The sequence below is a fragment of the Cotesia glomerata genome, linkage group LG3 (assembly GCF_020080835.1).
Source record: "Cotesia glomerata isolate CgM1 linkage group LG3, MPM_Cglom_v2.3, whole genome shotgun sequence".
Classification (NCBI taxonomy): domain Eukaryota; kingdom Metazoa; phylum Arthropoda; class Insecta; order Hymenoptera; family Braconidae; genus Cotesia; species Cotesia glomerata.
In genome coordinates this window covers 15,287,935-15,306,206 of record NC_058160.1, presented here as the reverse complement: position 1 = coordinate 15,306,206, position 18,272 = coordinate 15,287,935, and the positions used below count along the sequence as shown (strand labels likewise).

The following is an 18,272-nucleotide window of genomic DNA, read 5'->3' as shown; positions in this document are numbered from 1 at the left end:
CGGTTATTACGCGCCATTTTAACAAAGGATTGCATCAGCCACGCGGCTTTAGTCATTCTATAGTTAACACGCAATATTTGTAATAAATTATATTAAATTCATTGCTAAATATTTAATCATCATTCTATCAAATCAAATTTCATCAACTATTCGATTCTGATATCGAATTATCTAATTAGTTCCTACACTAATAATTCTAATCAATCAATCAGTCTCTGCACTGACATTTTACGTCAATTAATTAGTATTTCACTATTAATTGACTCTAGTTAGCTTAAAAGCTAGCGTCAATTCATTAATTCTGAATTAATACCATTTGCTTTTCTAAAGCGGTTGAGCTCACCTCGTTTTTGTTGTTTGCGACGGCAATTTACACATATTCTTTTATTCGCACTACACGCTTTGCGTTCTTACTTGTACATTTTTTCATTCGAGGAGGTTTTTTCTCAGTCCAACTGAGTTTTCCTCCTCTGGGGATAAATAAATCTTTATTTTATTCCCCAACAAATCGACGCATATTTTATTTAATATCCTAATCCTAAATTAATCATAATTTTTAAAACAATTACGGAAACTATCCTAAGTGGATAGTTTTTGACAAAATACCTTAAATTATTTTAAATAAAAATTAAAACTCATTGATGGCCGCCAAGTACCTCTAACTGATCCTCGCTACTGATCTGTTAGTTCAAAATTGTCTCAATTATTCCAAATAAAAATCTAAAACTCAGTCATAGCCGCCTAGAGCCCCTGACTGACCGGTTCTATGACTCTATATCCGCGGACAAAATATCCCCGACAAAATATCCTGGACAAAATATCCTCAGACAAAATATCCTTAAGACAAAATATCCTTAGGACAAAAAATCCATGGATAAAAAATCCGTGGACAAAATATAAAAAAATTGACATATCAAATACAAATAAATTTACACGCGGATACTCTGAATTGCAACAGTTGTTTATTGAAATTAATATTTATAGATTATTATCATTAATCATTAATACATTTAAATCATTAATATAAAATTGTTTCATATACATGTTGTAAACTCAGAAATATATAAATAATATTGTTATTAATTGTCAACATTGATATAATAATTTTCGTAACTATAATTAGAAAACTATAATCTTATTTAATACTATCACAATTTTTTAATTATATTAAGCGTTTAATCATTAATGCTGACAATTTTAAACACGAAAACTACGAATTGCAACAGTTCTTTATTTATTATACCATTAGTCATTAGTACTTTTAAATAAACAATATAATATTTTTTTTTTATCAAATATAAACTCATAAATATCTAAATGATAGTCACTAATTGTCAACATTAATAGAAATTATTTTCGCGACTCGACGCAAGTAATTAAATTTATCAGCAGAATCATAATCAAGAATAACTTTTTTCAAACGAGCATTATAATCATGATAGGCTCTTCTCTGACCAGCTACTTTCATACCTGTATCCATCTGAGTAATAAGAGCTTCGGATCTAGATTGCTCATCCTTTAATTTATTAATCAACACATTTGTAGAAGCATGACAAGTACCGACACGACGATTAAAACCATTGTGCCACCCTTCTACATGATTATTTGTGCGCGTCTCATCGCCAATCACTGCAGCATAGCAATTCCACAATTTAATGTTAAACAATGGATTACTACGCTTTTTAATATTGCGACGTGTTTCGCCAATCCAGGTAAATTCAAAATATGACAGCAAAGACTCCAGTATATCACTATTGACATCATAATGATTACAACTTAGAATTTCTTCGTATCCAGCAATTACATCACCAGGCGGAATAAATGCTAATGCGGGCAATAATCTTAAATGAAAAGCGAATGTAACATCACTATTATAATGGGTCTGCAAACCACATTGCTGGATCCGACGCCAATAACATTGATTGAAGTGAAAATTACATCCACGAATTTTAACACCACTGTATTTTTCTTTGAATGCTTCAATAAATGCGCTTTCAAAATCGACCATTATAGAATCTGGCGTATAATTGGGCAAAGCATGTCGCAAAACTCCCAATAAATCAACATACGTATTTTTCAACTTGTTGGGTAAAAGCACATAGACGAGTGGAATAGATGTTCCTTTAAAAATGCCATGTATAGTGTATAATTGTGCAAAAATATTTGGAACAACGCTAAAAGTCCCATCACTTAACCATTGGGAACATTTGGACAAAACGCCCAAATTTTTTTCAGTACTAAACATTAAATAGCGTTTACGAAATCCACCACTATCATGTAGCAAAAATTGTTCACCTTTATGAGTAATCTTTAAATCATCCGTCAATACTAGTTCTTGTCGAGATGCTGCAGCTATCGGTTGAGGATTCTCTTTAGCACGAATACGGTTTACAGTCCGGGACATTGAAGATAATTGCGGCAACAAAGCTACAGTTGGGGACATCACACCTCGTAGTGCCCGAGTAATAACTGTTGCTGGCTTAGCATCACTTTTCTGAGCTTTCTTCACAATTTCCCCTTTCACGACTTTAGCTTGAACTGCCGCTATATCTCCTGCATGGTCATGATCCGGGACAACACCAACAATGTTACCTGTCAAAAATTGAATAATAATTACATACACTATACTTGATATAAATAATAAAATCATTAAACAAAAATATAAAAATAATTACCATTCTTAGACTCTGAATCTGTATGTATTAGTAAATTACAGTTGACATTTACAGCACAACGCCACGAAATATCATTTTTATTTGTAGACTTCTTGGCATACAAATAACCACCGTGTAATAATAACTTTTTACCTTTTTGTGATGGAACAAATGTTAACGGCATAATGGAACTAAAGAATTATCTCATATAACGAATTTTTAGAAAATACCAAAAATTAATTGACAAAACTGATCGACCGTGTATAAAACATCTAACAACGTATATAATAATAAAATAAACGTGGAATGTAACGTACACTATAGAGGGCAGATAAAACAGTCAAGTAAATGGTAATGATCAAGCGCTCCGAGATGGCGCTAGAACATGTAAACTGAGAAAGGCGGCAATTTTGAAACATTGAAAAATAATATTTTATAATTGAACACAGTTTCTACGGATTCTCGGTTCTCGGTCACATTTATTTTTAGATAGAAATTTTTTATGAAAATTAATTTTTTTTTTAATAAATAATTTTTTTTTGATTAATTTTATTATAATTTAAAATTAATTTTTTTTATAGATAGAAATTTTTTATGAAAGTTGATTTTTTTTTAATTAGTTTGTTTTTTTAATTAATTTTATTTTAATTTGAAATTAATTTTTTTTTTAGATAGAAATTTTTTCAAATTTTATTTTAAACGCGGGTAATCATGTTGCGCCCTTTTAACATGGTTTTTATGTGTGTTTATTCGATATTAGACCAACACAAACGCGGATAATCATGTTGCGCCCTTTTAACATGGTTTTTGTGTGTGTTTATTCGATATTAGACCAACACAAACGCGGATAATCATGTTGCGCCCTTTTAACATGGTTTTTGTGTGTGTTTATTCGATATTAGACCAACACAAACGCGGGTAATCGTGTTGCGCTCTTTTAACATGGTTTTTGTGTGTGTTTATTCGATAAACACCCTTAAATTATTGAGGGTCAACTTAACACATTTTTAATATTAAAAGTATGATTATTAAATTAAAAATATTATTGAACTTAAGAATATTTTGTCCACGGATTTTTTATCCATGGATATTTTGTCTTAAGGATTTTTTGTCTTAAGGATATTTTGTCTAAGGATATTTTGACAAGGATATTTTGTCGGGGATATTTTGTCCGCGGATATAGAGCCCGGTTACCGACTGACCGTCGCTACTTATTTTGATCATTTAAAAATTATTTTAATTCATTTAAATAAAAGTAAAAATTCATTCATGGCTGCTTAGTGCCTCTAACTTACTACTACTACTGAATTTTTAATCAAAATTTACTTTAATTGTTCTAAATGAAAATAAAAATTCATTCACAGCTACGCAGTGCCTGTAACTGACCCTGATCACTAATTTTTTGATTAGATTTAATTTAATTTCTCTAAATAAAAATAAAAATTTATTCATAGCTACCCATTGCCTTTGACTGACCGTTGCTACTAATTTTTCATTTTCAAATTACTTTAATTATTTTGAATAAAAATAAAAATCTATTCATAGCCGCCCAGTGTTTGTAACTGACCCTGATCACTAATTTTTTAATTAAATTGAATTTAATTATTCTAAATGAAAAAAATTTTATATGTAGCCGCCCAGTTTTTCGAACTAACCCTCGTTATTTATTTTTTTTTATCAAAATTCACTTTAATTATTTTCAATAAAAATGAAAACTTATTTATTGCCGCCCAGTACCTCTAACTGATCCTCGCTAGCGATTTTTTAATTCAAAATTGTCTCAATTATTCCAAATAAAAATCAAAAACTCAGTCATAGCCGCCTGGACACCCTAACTGACCGTCAATCCTTATTTTTTATTTAAAAATTATTTTAATCCATTCAAATAAAAGCAAAAATTCATTCGTGGCTCCTTAGTGCCTTTTACTTACTATGACTACTATGACTACGTTTTTAATTAAAAATTTGTTTAACTACTTCAAATTAAAAAAAAAAAATCAGTCACCGCTGCCAAGTGCCTTGCTACTAATTTTTCCATCAAAAATTACTCCAATTCTTTCTTATAAATAGAAAAATCAAGTAACTCCTGCCCTGTGCCTCTGCCTGAGCCCCGCTACAGAGCTTTTTATTAAAAATCACTTCAATTATTTCAATTCAAAATCAAAGTTCTGTCATAGCCGACTTAATTTAGCAAAATCTTCTGATTTTTGAATTTTCCCTTTGAATTCGTCAAATCATGTGCCTGTAATAAAAAAAATAAAAATATCCTCACTCATATTCATACGTGCATTGTTACCGATACACTCACACTAGTACACGATCTCACACATCCACCAAGCATCACGTACGTCCGCCGTCCGCGGTTGGTCCGTCCCCACTCTCGGTCTACTGCTCGAGAAGCCGGCAGTAGATCTGGCATCTCACTCTTGCGTCTCTTACTGCCTTTTCACTCACTTTTTATTCTTCTGTCGCGCTCTCCTAATTGGTCACTTTCATTAATTAATAATTAATTATCTATGCGTCTGATTGAAAAATGGCTGAGGACTTTTCGTCTGAGAATATTTTTCTCTTTCGATCCCTACAATGGGGTGTCCGACTTCTGGAACACCCTGTGTATGGTGTTATAACAGCCAGGTATGATCAGATCTAATTATATATAGACTCATATATAATCAGATCTGATCATATATAGACTCATATATGATTATTAGGGCCAGGAATCTGGTTTCGCTAAGAGAGAGAAAAAAGATAGTCTGAGCCAAGCTTTCTGATTGGCTGTGAAAAATTTGATATTTTTTTGTTTCTCGTAATCAGCTGAAGCTAGTAGCAGAGTGAGCAATTAGGATTGGATTGCTAATTCAAATTCAAGAGTTGATAAAAAATTAAAATTTTTATTGAAAAAAATGAAAAAAAAAACAACACTATTTTCAGAATTTAATTCCACATCGAATGAGTGATTTTTCATATTTTTATCAAAATTTTTAGATTTTTCTCTGTAAATTTACACAGGATTCTCACAAAAATTTCCGTGACAATGTAACATAGTAATGGTTACCATTCTACGTAGGAATAACATCAATTCCTTTCTCTCCGTATTCCATTATTTTGTATTGAGTTGATTAAATTTGATATTTATTGAGAATTATGGAAAATAAAATTCTCTGCAAAAAAAATCAAAAGTATATTGCCCCAAGTTCAACCCTGGAGAAATAACAGTTGATTATTGGTGAAGAAATAAAATATCAACACCAAATTGAAATTTAATTTGGTTTTAGTTTTTGTCTTGAAATTTTGTCTTGAAATTTTGTCTTGAAATTTTGTCTTGAAATTTTGTCTTGAAATTTTGTCTTGAATTTTAGTCTTATTTTTGATAGATTTAATAGAAATCTAACTATTGCATCGGTCCTCATAACACAAATTTTAAAAAATTTTACTATATTCCAACTTAAGTCGACAAGCTGAGTCAGAAAATACATATGATTCGAAATTTATATGATTCATATATGTGTATATGTATAGATTTATATATTTATATACATGAGATAGAACGCGACTTGCTACGACAATAGCGTCAACAATTCTTAAGGGATCCTAATAAAACTCAACATACTTTTTTCATTGACGATTATGAAGGTCAAGTTCAAATATGAGCTCAATCGGTCTATTACTTTAGAAATTACAGCATCTTTAAATTTTGAAAATTTCACACTCTAAGTACATCACTTTCAAATAACTTTTGAACACGTCAAGATATTAAATTTCTGTGAAATGCATCTGAAAGCTGAGGAATTAAGCTTCAATTTACATGTTTCTTTAAATGAAAAACAATCCATCTTCGGATCATTTTTAAGAAATTTTACTATTGCAGTTGTTTCGTCCACAGAATTGAAACAAAATGGAATCTACTTCCACTTCGGCTGCTAAATGGCCTTTTTTTTAATGATTTAAAAATATCTAAAAATAAGGTGAGAATTATAGAAAATGGAAGTATCTACACAAACTTTTTTAATTGTTTTAACCTAAGTACACCCCTTTAGAATTTACGACTGATTGTTGGATGAAAAATAAGATATCAATATTAAAGAATAAAGCTTAATTATCGGTTGAGGACTTGAATTTCACTAGTCAATTACAATTCCATTTTTTGTTTTGATTTAAATACATCTACATATTAGCTAATGATTGAAGAAAATAAAATTCATTCACAGTAAGATAGTATACAAGTTTTTGACCTAAGCCCCGCTTAGAAATAATTACGCTTGGCTGTTGATCAACATTAAAATTATCAATAAAAAATTAAAATTTATTATTGTTCTTCTTAGTATTAACCTGACTGTTCCTAGGTATTGGCTGATAATTATAGAAAATGAAATTCTCTACAAAAAAAATCCTGAGTTGTTTTGACCTAAGTCTAGCCCTTGAGAAGTTACGTTTGGTTGTTGGCTGACATGTAAATTATCAATAAAAAAATTGAAATTTATCTATCAGCTTCTTTTTATTAATCTTATTATTTCTAGATATTGGTCCAGAATTTCAGGAATTAAAATTCCCTTCAGGAAGGTCAAGATGAGCTTGTGACCGAAGTCCAGCCCAGGAAGAATTCCGCCTAATTATTGCTTAGGACTTGGATTTTTTTTGGTGACTCTTAATCCCATCGTCCATTTTCATTCATCGATTTGAAGAAATCAGATACTCGCAGATAATTATAGAGACTCAAATTTTCGACAAAAAAGTCTTGTGCTATTTTGTCTTAACTCTAGCCCTGGAGACGTTACGGTTGGTTGTTGGTTGACATGTAAATTATCAATAAAAAATTGAAATTTATCTCTTATCTTTTTTTAATTATCTTATTATTTCTAGATATTGGTCCAGATTTTTAGAAAGTAAAATTTTGTTTAGAAAGGACTTGAAATTTATCTCTCAGCTTCTTTTTATTAATCTTATTATAGCTAGATATTGGTCAAGAATTTTCTAAGAAAAAAGATAGGCGGGGCCAATATTTCTGATTGGTTGTTATAAATTTGATAGTTATTTGTTTTCGCAATCTAGTGAAGCTAGCAACGGTATAAAAATAAATAAAAAAAAAATAATATGTTAACCTGTTGTAGAATATAAAATTGAACATGAAAAATAATATACTCCATGCACAAATTATAGCTCGCCCGTACATATTTTCCAATGCCCGTGTATATTTTCCGTGTACAACTGTTCGACTACTGAGTACTCAGGTATTATGTGACACTCACGCCTGTGGTAAAACTCCTGCTCGCCCGTGGTTCTATTCTAATGCATGTGTATATTTTTTGATGCCGGTATGGATTTTCCGGTGCGCGTGTATATTTATCGATGACCTTGTGCAGTTTTTCGACTACTTGAGTGCTCAGGTATTATGTGACACTCACGCCTGTGGTAAAATACCAGCTCGCCCGTGTATCTCTTCTGATGTCCTTGTATCCTTCTTGAAACCCGTGTATCTTTTCTGTTGCCCGTGTATCCTTCTTAAAGCCAGTGTTGATTTTTCTCGTGATCGCGCTCATAATCTCGCTCGCGATCGTGCTCATGATCTCGCTCGTGCTCATGATCTCGCTGGTGATCGCGCTCATGATCTCACTTATAATTTTGCTCGTGGTCGTGCTCGTGATCACGCTCACGATCTCACTCGCGGTCGTGCTCGTGATCTCACTGGCAATCTCGCTCGTAATCTTGCTGAGCTTCATGCTTGCGATCTCGCTGGTAGTCATGCTTGCAATCTTGGTAACGATCATTCTCGCGATCTTACTGGCAGTCCTGCTCGTGATCTCGCTAACAGCTACGCTGGTGATCTTGGTGGCGTTCATGCTAGTGATCATTGATTTTTATCAGGTCCAAAATGCTGAAAATGTGGTTGAGTTTTTCAATAACAGCTTGACAATTTTGTGGCCGGGTGGAATTTAGCACAATAATTTTCTTCTTTTCGTCAGCGATGCAGCACCTTATATGGTGCGGACTGGAAACTTGTTGCAAGCAACGTACCCGAAGATGAAGCACGTAACATGTCTCGCATATTCCATCAAATGTGTCCACAAGTGCCGTTACCTCCAGCTTCGATCGTTACTCGTTGGGGTACATGGTTGAACGCGGCTTCTTATTACCATGTTCACTACAATGCAGTGAGACGGGTAATAGCAGCTCTACAACCAAACTCTCAAGCGGTACGTAACGTGCAAGACTATTTTCTGAGAAACGGAAATCATCGGGAATTCACCGATATTCATACAAATTACCCAATCATCGCCAGTTCAATCGTGAGGCTTGAAGAACAAGGTCTTGATCTACAAACATCTTGCCGAATTGTAGCCGAAGTAGTTGGTACTTTGTTACAAAATCAAGCTGTTTCAAATCGTGTACTAGCTAAAATACTCGATATTTTGAGGAATAATACAGAATTTTACAATTCTATCTTTTTAGCTGAAAGATGTTTGACGCTTAATGACTTTTGAAACCTTCCGCAAGGTTGGGACGCGAACGACGTGAGTCATATGGCGTTTGCACCACTTACATCATGTGACCTAGAACGCTCGTTTAATCATTTCAACAATATCGTTCGACTAAATCGGAGAAGTCTTAAGAGTGGAAATTTGCAAAAATTTGTCACCGTTCACTATAACAAGACTTAAAACTGTGTTGGAAGTTTTTCTCATAGGAAATAAGACGTCAGTGAAACACAAGTCTTAAAAAATTTTCGAGATATTTGCAAAAAACCAATCCCTCTTTTTTTTTACTAATTTGTTTATAATTTTTAAACTATTTGTTTGCGCGATATGACACTGACTGTAAAACATATCTACATAAGAATTCGCACAAAATGACATCTGGAACATAATTATAGTTGGAGGCCTTAATCTGGTCGTACTTTTTCCTCTTGTTGACCAAACTACTGGAGCCGTTGCGCATTCTGACAGATCATTTTGAGAGCAATTTTTGTAATTTCGTTGAACTAATTTCATAAAATTTCCACGATAACTTAACTGCGGCATCAATATTAGAGTATTAGTTCTTTAGTAACAGCGATCGAATATCGTGATTGTTTTTTTTTTTTATTTTATTAATAACTATGTTCACACTGTCGTTAAGCTCGCTATAACTGTCAACTTGGTACAATTACAAAGTCAATTAAATAGAAATAATCTAATAAGTTTTTCTTAATCATATTTTCAATTTGAATTATTTAGTTTTATGGAAAAAAGATAAGACTGTGAGCGTGATTGAATCTATCGATATTACTAAGCGCTTCAATGACAACTTTATCACCGCTCGTTCGGGCCGAAAGTACATTGCCGCAAAAATTATTGCTCAAAGCGGTAAAGTTTAAGAATTTTTCTTTGTACATTCAAAAATATAAACATAAATAGTCATATAACTATAAAAAATATGTTCCTTGCAGTTGATGTTGAATTCCTAAAAAACTTGATCGTCAATACTGATGGAATTGTGACTGGGCTAGAATGTGATGCTGGGCTCGTTCCTGTTGTGAGCCATGTTCCTGACGCACATGTTGATGGGGGCGTTGCTGGTGTTGCTAGTGTTGCTGGTGGATCTGGTGTTGCTGGTGCTGTTGGTGCTGATAAGCATAATGGCATTTCTGGAGCTTGTCACTTGAAAGGAATTCCCGGTACTGGTCACGAAAGAAGTGTCTCTTACACTGATCACATTGCCGGTGTTGCTAGTGTTGATCGGAATAAAGACATTTCTGAAGCCTGTCACTTAGAAGGAATTCCCGGTTCTGGTCACGAAAGAAGTGTCGCTCAAACTGATCACGTTGCCGGTGTTGCTGGTGCTATTGGTATTGCTGGTCTTGCTGACGTTGCTGGTGTTGCTGGTGTTGCTGGTGTTGCTGGCGTTGCTGGTGTTGCTAGTGTTGCTGGTGCTGATTAGAATAAAGGAATTTCTGAAGCCTGTCACTTAGAAGGAATTTCCGGTTCTAGTCACGAAAGAAGTGTCGCTCAAGCTGATTACGTTGCCGGTGTTGCTGATGATACTGGTATTGCTGACGTTGCTGGTGTTTCTGGTGTTGCTAGTGTTGCCAGTGTTGCTGGTTCTGATCAGAATGAAGGAATTTCTGAAGCCTGTCACTTAGAAGGAATTCTCGGTGCTGGTCACGAAAGAAGTGTCGCTAAAGTTGATCACATTGAAAGCGTTGCTGGTGCTAGTCTAAATAAAGATGGTCAATTAGGTGTTGCTGGAGTAGTTCACTTGAAAGATGTTTATGGTGCTAATCACCATGAAAATATTGCTGAATTTGGTCACTTACTTATTCGGTCATTAAATTCGCATTCCTTGAAATATATTTCGAAATATTAATCCCCTTGCTTATTGCTTGTTTAGAAAATTTTACACAATATATAAATATTATTTAATAATATTCTCCTTGGTCAAATAAATATTCACTTCTATATACGAAAACTTCTTAGCTAAGTGACGAGTATCGTCAGCTTGGAGACGAATGAAAAGTGATTGATAAATTCGTTAATAAATATTTATTTTCGGGCATGACGGCCAAGCGGACTAAGTCATTAGGTCGTTCGTACATCATGTCGTGAGGCGAGGGTTTGAACTCTGACGGTTGTTAGAATAGTTCCAACACTAACCGTCGAGGGTCGTTCCGGTAGCCGAGTTGCACTGGCATATGGGTTTTCTGTGTTTTCCCCATGCTCACTATTCCAACAACCTACAATAAGGAGTGAGGAATAGGGCGAATGCAGTATATAGGATGCAATGTCGGGTCCCACAGCCGCAAGAGTACGCAGTGATTACAAAAAGTTGAAAAACATGTTGTGGTATCTATGTGCGAAAATCGAAAGATAATTTGAAAAAAATTTGAACGCAGTAAATAGAGAGAGACAGTAATATTGTGATGAAAAATTGTGAAAGGCAGTTTTACTGTTGTACAATGTAACAAATCTATCTATTTACACTACTCACAAAAATTAAGAGAATAAAAAATAAATGCGAATTTTTAGATTCTGACGGGCTGTATTTCAGCGGAAAATAATCATATTACAAAATGAAAAAATGCATTTTAAAGTTCTGAGACTCTAGTTTTCAGATCTTGAGGTCAAAATTTTTAGGAAGTACGGTTTTAACATGATCTGAAGGAATAGAGCGAAAAAAATTTTCGAAATTTTTTCGTTTTTTTCGCTCTACGGGCTCGGAAAAATTTTTCCGATAAAGCGATCTCACGGAACAGATAGTATATTTATTCAGCTTTAATTTCATTTTTTATTTTGCTTTACGACCATTTGTTGCGGAGATATCTGAGATTGGACGAAAAGGACGTTTATGTCTTTAACCATCAATATCTCAAACCAATAATCTCACAGCAAAAAGGACAGTTTTGGAAACTGGGAAAATTCCCAATAAAATATTATAAAAATTCCCGAAAAATCTTTATCGATGTACGCTACCGCAGTTAAAGAAAGTTGAAAAAAAGTGACTTATTCTCATTGCAGGAATTGTTACACCTCAATGTACCCCTGAAGCAACCTTGTAAATTTTCCGATCGATCCATCTACTAGTTTTTCCGCCCCGATAATTAAAAATTTTGAAAAAATTAAAGGAATAAGATTTTTTGTAAAATTTTTGTTGTCTTGTCTTTTTATTCAAATTTACTGATGAGCCGAGGCAAATTGAGAGCAAAACGAAAAAAATCAATTTTTCATTTTTCTCAAGATTGCAGCACGATAACGGATAAAATCTTATTCCTTTAATTTTTCAAAACTTTAAATTACCCTTAGAGGAAAGAACAATCCGGCCCGAGCTTGGCCAAGTGCGGCGCAATGCTCATTAACTCTTGGGCAAGCTTTTGAAATCCAAACTTGGCCCAAGTCCGTCTAAGCATACAAATGATAACTTCCTGCCAAGACTGAATATTAGTACTGTGCCAAGACTGAAAATAAGTATTGTGCCAAGACTGAATTTTTAGTATTGGGTCAATACCGATTTTCGAGTCTGACACGTGCCTGGTCACCAGGACTTGGCCACAGTTACTAGTCTAGTCTTGCCCATGCCATTTGCTAAAAAGTGATAAAAAGAAATGTTTTATTTGTAATTTTTTTTATTTATTCGCTTTAATTTTTTCATTTACTTTCGGCTTCGCCTCGGACGTTAAAATTACGCCGTTTTCGTACATTCCCGCCACGAACCTTAAGCTCATATCGCAACATCGTCGTTGTCAGAAAATCGCCACTTTGCGGCCAGAAAACTGACAAATTTACAGGTTTTAACAATGTCAATAGTGGCTGGGTCGGTTCAACACTGGCAAACCAAGATATCAATTCGATATTGGCTGGGCCTTGGGCCAAGGATGATAAGCCAACACAAAAAATAATTATTGAGAATCAAGTAAATAATTTTGAAGAACTTCATCTCCTTGATTTAAGTAAAAAAAATTCTTAAACTAAGAAATTTCTCTTGGTTTAAATAATTTCAACTTGATTAAAGAATCTTTCGTCTTGATTTAAAACAATAAAACTTTTTCAAAATTATTTTCTTTTGGTTCAAGAATTTTTCACTTGATTCAATTTAACTTTTTTTCTGTGAAGCCTTGTTAATTAAATATTGGTTAACTCTTGAATCAAAGTTGGCAAACCAAAGACTCGTTACATGACATTGGCTGGGTCTTGGTCCAAGAGTAGTAAACCAAGACTTGTCACTTGAATATTGGCTGGGTCTCGGCTTAAGACTGGCAAACCAAGGCTTGTCAGTTGAATATTGGCTGGGTCTTGGTTCAAGACTGGCAAACCAAGACTTGTTACATAGACATTGGCTAGATCTTGGTACAAGAGTAGTAAACCAAGACTTGTCACTTGAATATTGGCTGGGTCTTTGGTTCAAGACTGGCAAACTAAGGCTCGTTACATAGACATTGGCTGGGTCTTGGTCCAAGAGTAGTAAACCAAGACTTGTCACTTTAATATTGGCTGGATCTTGGCTCAAGACTGGCAAACCAAGGCTTGTCAGTTAAATATTGGCTGGGTCTTGGTCCAAGACTAGCAAACCAAGGCTTGTCAGCTGAGTAGTGGTCCAGTCGTGGGCCAGTATGCCCGGCCGAGTCTGGGCAACTCAGTATTGTGCCAAGACAGGCCCCGTTGTATATAATTTTTTTTCCTACAAGGGCATGAGCAATATTTTCGAGGCGAGATCATAAGCGAGATCATGAGCGCGATTATGAGCATGATCAGGAGCACGATCACAAGCGAGATGATGAGTGCGATCACGAGCATGACTTTTGAGCGCGATCACGAACGAGATTACGAGCGAAAACATGAACATAATCTCAAACGAGATCTTGAGCATGATTACGAGTGAGAAAAGGCAACACCACGCTCATTATACAATTAATGAAAGTTTAAATACTCATCAATGATTTTGAACTCAATATTATATTAGATAAGTCATAGAAATAATAGACAACAATTTATGTAGAACATTTTAAATACAATAGTATTTTACAATATAACAGAGTAGCATTACAAAGCAATCTAAAATTGATCATCAAACACGATAAATGAAAGGCTAAAAAACACTTAGTTCATCGCAAAAATTCAAAAGGCGCATAAACAGCTAATAAATACAATGAATACTCAGACTATACAAAATAGATTAAGGATCACAAGAGAAGTTTACAATAAACGCAGCTAGCGTAAGTATAAAAGAAAACCACTTGATAGGAGATTTAAACGTGTAGGTAAACCTATATGTAATATGGTTGTATAATTGTCCTATAAATATGATTGAATACTTTTTTTCAGTCAACCAATAAATTCATGATATGAAGCTTATGATGACGAGAACGAGACTTGCAAGCTCAAAATAGAGTTATTTTAATAATTCTACTGGGCTATGTGAAAATCCGGAGCGTCAAAATGACCAATTATTGCAAAGTGATTTTTATCTGAAACAAGAATAAGTGAAATTTATAAAGATACCGGTAGTGTGTACAGTTTTAGTAATATTTTTAATGAATTTCAGGAAATTCAAGAGTTAATACCATTGTACTAGGTGAATAATAGGAGTAAATCAAAAATTTTTAAATAGATTTCACTACTCAGGTTCTTCGATGAATTTAAGTCGATTAAAATAGACGACTACCAATTTCTCCAAGCTGTCAGTTGTTAATGATCACCGGTTTGCACGAAAAGATACTCTGAAAACTCGAAAATGATCGTTCAACTTCGCATGATGTCGTAGGTGCATAGGTCATACAGTTGATGTCAGCCATGTTCCATCCATTAGAAAGATTTTGGTTTGGTTCTCGTTGTAAAATTTTACAAATATTAATCAAATCCGTCGAAAATCCAGTATTATTCAAAAAAACGGTTTGTATTTTTTTTTTGATATTTGCAGGAATGACTGGATTTCTGTGGATTACTGCAGCAACTTGCGTAAAGATTTGAGCAGAGTCACGAAGCGGCATTCCCCGTTTTTCTAATCGGTTTATAGCGTCAGTAATGCAGGAATAATGCTCATGGATAAATTCAAATTCGCGTTGAAGATTCGGATTTTCCCATATTTTCCCATAATTCTTGCGCACGATCTACTGCGGCTGCATCTGGTTCCAATTGTTCAATGACGGCTTGAACTTGTCTGAAGTTATTGCAATAATAAGAGGCAGCTTTTAACCACTCCCCCCATCTGGTAATAATAGGCCTAGGAGGTAACGGAACTCCTGGTGCTATCTGCAGAAATAACCGTTTTCTTCTTGGAGATTTTAGAAAAATTGCTTTTTTTTCCGCAATAACATCATGAGCAAGTCTGTAAGTTCTCCGGATTTCTTCAGCTACACGATGTAAGCCATGCGCTAAACACGAAACATGAACAAGTCGGTCATAATGGTAATTCGTTTTCAATAAGCGTCCTGCCGCCATCATATAAGGTGCTGCGTCAGAAATAAAAAGCAAAACGTTTTGTCTCCTAATCCCGCCTGGCCAAAGCTTCGTTAAAGCCTGTTCGACGAATTCAGCGATTCTTTGAGCATTGCCCTCAGGAATTTTGGCAAAATAAATAATACGTGGTATACCTGGAGCGTCAGCAATTAGAGAAGCAACAATCGCATGAGTGATCAAACGGCCTAATGGATCATTCGTCTCATCAACCTCTAAATAAATACAATGATTATCAACTTCATTACGAATCTTTTGCAAGTTTCTCTCATAAACTAAATCGGTGTAAGTTTTTCTTAATTTTGAAGGGTCAGGAATTTTCCTCTTCATATTATTCTCCAGAAATTCCACGAGTTTGCTATTGTTGAGCTTCTCGAAAGGGATATCAGCTGACATAAACGCTTCTGCTAAATCATAATAAAATGCATGTGTCCTAGACATGCATTCTTCTTTAGCAGCTTCACTAGGATCAGAATCACCGGCTTGTAAATCTGAATTAGTGAGGTGTAACTGGGAGAAATAATGGCGTCGTACATTAGTTTCAGTGACGTGATGTATGTTAACGGTGCAAAACGAACAAAAAATATATTGGTTATTAATAAGCTGATAAATGCCATCTGGTATCATTAAAACTTGAGTAATATCTGCCCAGCGTTCAGCAACAGTTCGCAGTGGTCTTGGCATTTGTAGAGCTCGGAGATTACACTTGACATAGTATTAAAATTGGAAGCGAATTTTCAAATTGTCTGCAATTTTCAAATTGTCTGCAAGCAGACAAGTAATATGAGGTAATTGAATCCTTAATTACAAAATTTTCATAAAATGAATCAATCAGATAGTACACGTCGAATCAATGATCAATATTAAAATACTGAGAGGCTAGAGTAACTCGTAAATATGACAGTTTGACATGAATACTAAACAAAATTAGCTACATATTTTATAAAGCTATAAAACAGTTGAATCATGCAAGTTAAAAGTAAAGTTCCTTTTCGTAATATAACTATAATTTCCATTATATCAGTTTATTAAAAAGCTTAAAGTTGTAAAAAATAAAAGTTATTATCGATAATCGGTGAAACTTAAAAAATTTAAGATGAGGCTAATTGATTGACATGATGTAGTTCTTCAATCTGTCTATTTGTACGGATGTAAATGAAAAATAGAAAAGCGAGCTCTTGAATTGACATCGATTATAAAAAAGTAAAAATTGAAAATCGAAAATAAGCAAAAGCTAACTATAAAAGGAGGAATTCTATCCAAGGCGTGACAAAAAAATACTAAAGTAGTCAAATGCTCGGACAGTCATAGACAGGCATCCAAAAAAATGTACACGGGCAACCTAGAATTGTAACACGGAAGTGATAAAATAATACCCGAGTGCGTAAGTGATCGAACAGTTGCACACGGGCATCGTAAAATCTACACGGGTATAGGAAAAGATAGACGGGCATCGTAAAATCTACGCGGGCATCGGAAAATTTACACGAGTATCGAAATAGAGACACGTGCGAGCTGGTATTTTACCACAGGCATGATATAATATTACCCGAGTACTTAAGTAGACGAACAGTTGCACACGGGCATGAAAGAATGTACACGGGTGAGCTCAAATTCTACCATAGATGTGATAAAACTATACCCGAGTACTCAAGTAGTCGAATAGTTGCATATAATAGTTGATACGGGCATGAACACCACCAAGATCACCAGCATGCTGTTAGCGAGATCGCGAGCAGGGCTGGAAGTGAGATCGCGAGCATGACTCTCAGCATGACTGCCAGTGATAATCGCAAACGAAATTATGAGCGAGATCACGAGCATGACCACGAGCGAGATAATGTGCGAGATCATGAGCAAATCATAAGCAAGATCACGAGCGAGATTATAATTGAGATCGCGAGCGAGATCATAAGCAAGATAGAGTGAGATCATAAGCGTGATCACGAGCATGACCACGAGCGAGATCATGAGCATGATCACGAGCGAGATCGTGAGCACGATCACGAGCGAGACCATGAGCGAGATCACGAGCACAACCGCGAGCGAGATCATGAGCACAACCGCAAGCGCGATCACGAACGAGATTACGAGCGGGATCATGAGCATGATTACGAGCAAGATCATGAGCACTATCGTGAGCGAAATCGCGAGTAGGGCTGGCAGTGAGATCACAAGAATGATCGTCACCAAGGTAACGAGCAGATCTACCACCAAGATTCCGAACATGAATTTAAAAGAGATCACAAGCAGGACTGCTAGCGAGATCGCTAGTACAACTCAGCAAAATCACAAGCATTCCCGCCAATGAGATCACTAGCATGAAAGCCACCAAGATCACGGTTAACTGTTAGCTAGATCGCGAGCAGGGCTGCCAGTGAGATCGCAGGAATGATCGACACTAAGACCACGAGCATGACTACCAGCGAGATCGCAAGCATGACGATCAGCAAGATTACAAGCGAGATTGCCAGCAAGATCACAAGCATAACTCTCAGCATGACAATCAGAGATGTCGCGAGAGGGATTGCCAACGAGATCCCGAGCACGACTGTCAGCAAGATTACGGGCGGGATTGCCAGCGAGACCGCCTTCATAATGCACAAGCACGAACGCAAGCGAGATAACGAGCGACATCATGAGCACGACCACGAGCGAGATCATGAGCACGATCACAAGCGAGATCATGAGCGCGATC

General features: G+C 35.2%; 2 protein-coding genes across 2 annotated transcripts in view; both read right to left on the bottom strand.

The window, feature by feature from the left end:
* Positions 1-18,272, bottom strand: part of LOC123261717 (potassium voltage-gated channel protein Shaker) — a 1,350,734-nt gene that overhangs the window by 131,156 nt on the left and 1,201,306 nt on the right. The window lies entirely within an intron of this gene.
* On the bottom strand, positions 1,328-2,838 carry LOC123261369. Its single transcript, XM_044722960.1, has 2 exons — positions 2,676-2,838; positions 1,328-2,592 (listed from the first exon to the last, which is right to left on the bottom strand). The coding sequence occupies exons 1-2, from the start codon at positions 2,836-2,838 to the stop codon at positions 1,328-1,330; spliced, it is 1,428 nt and encodes a 475-aa protein (XP_044578895.1).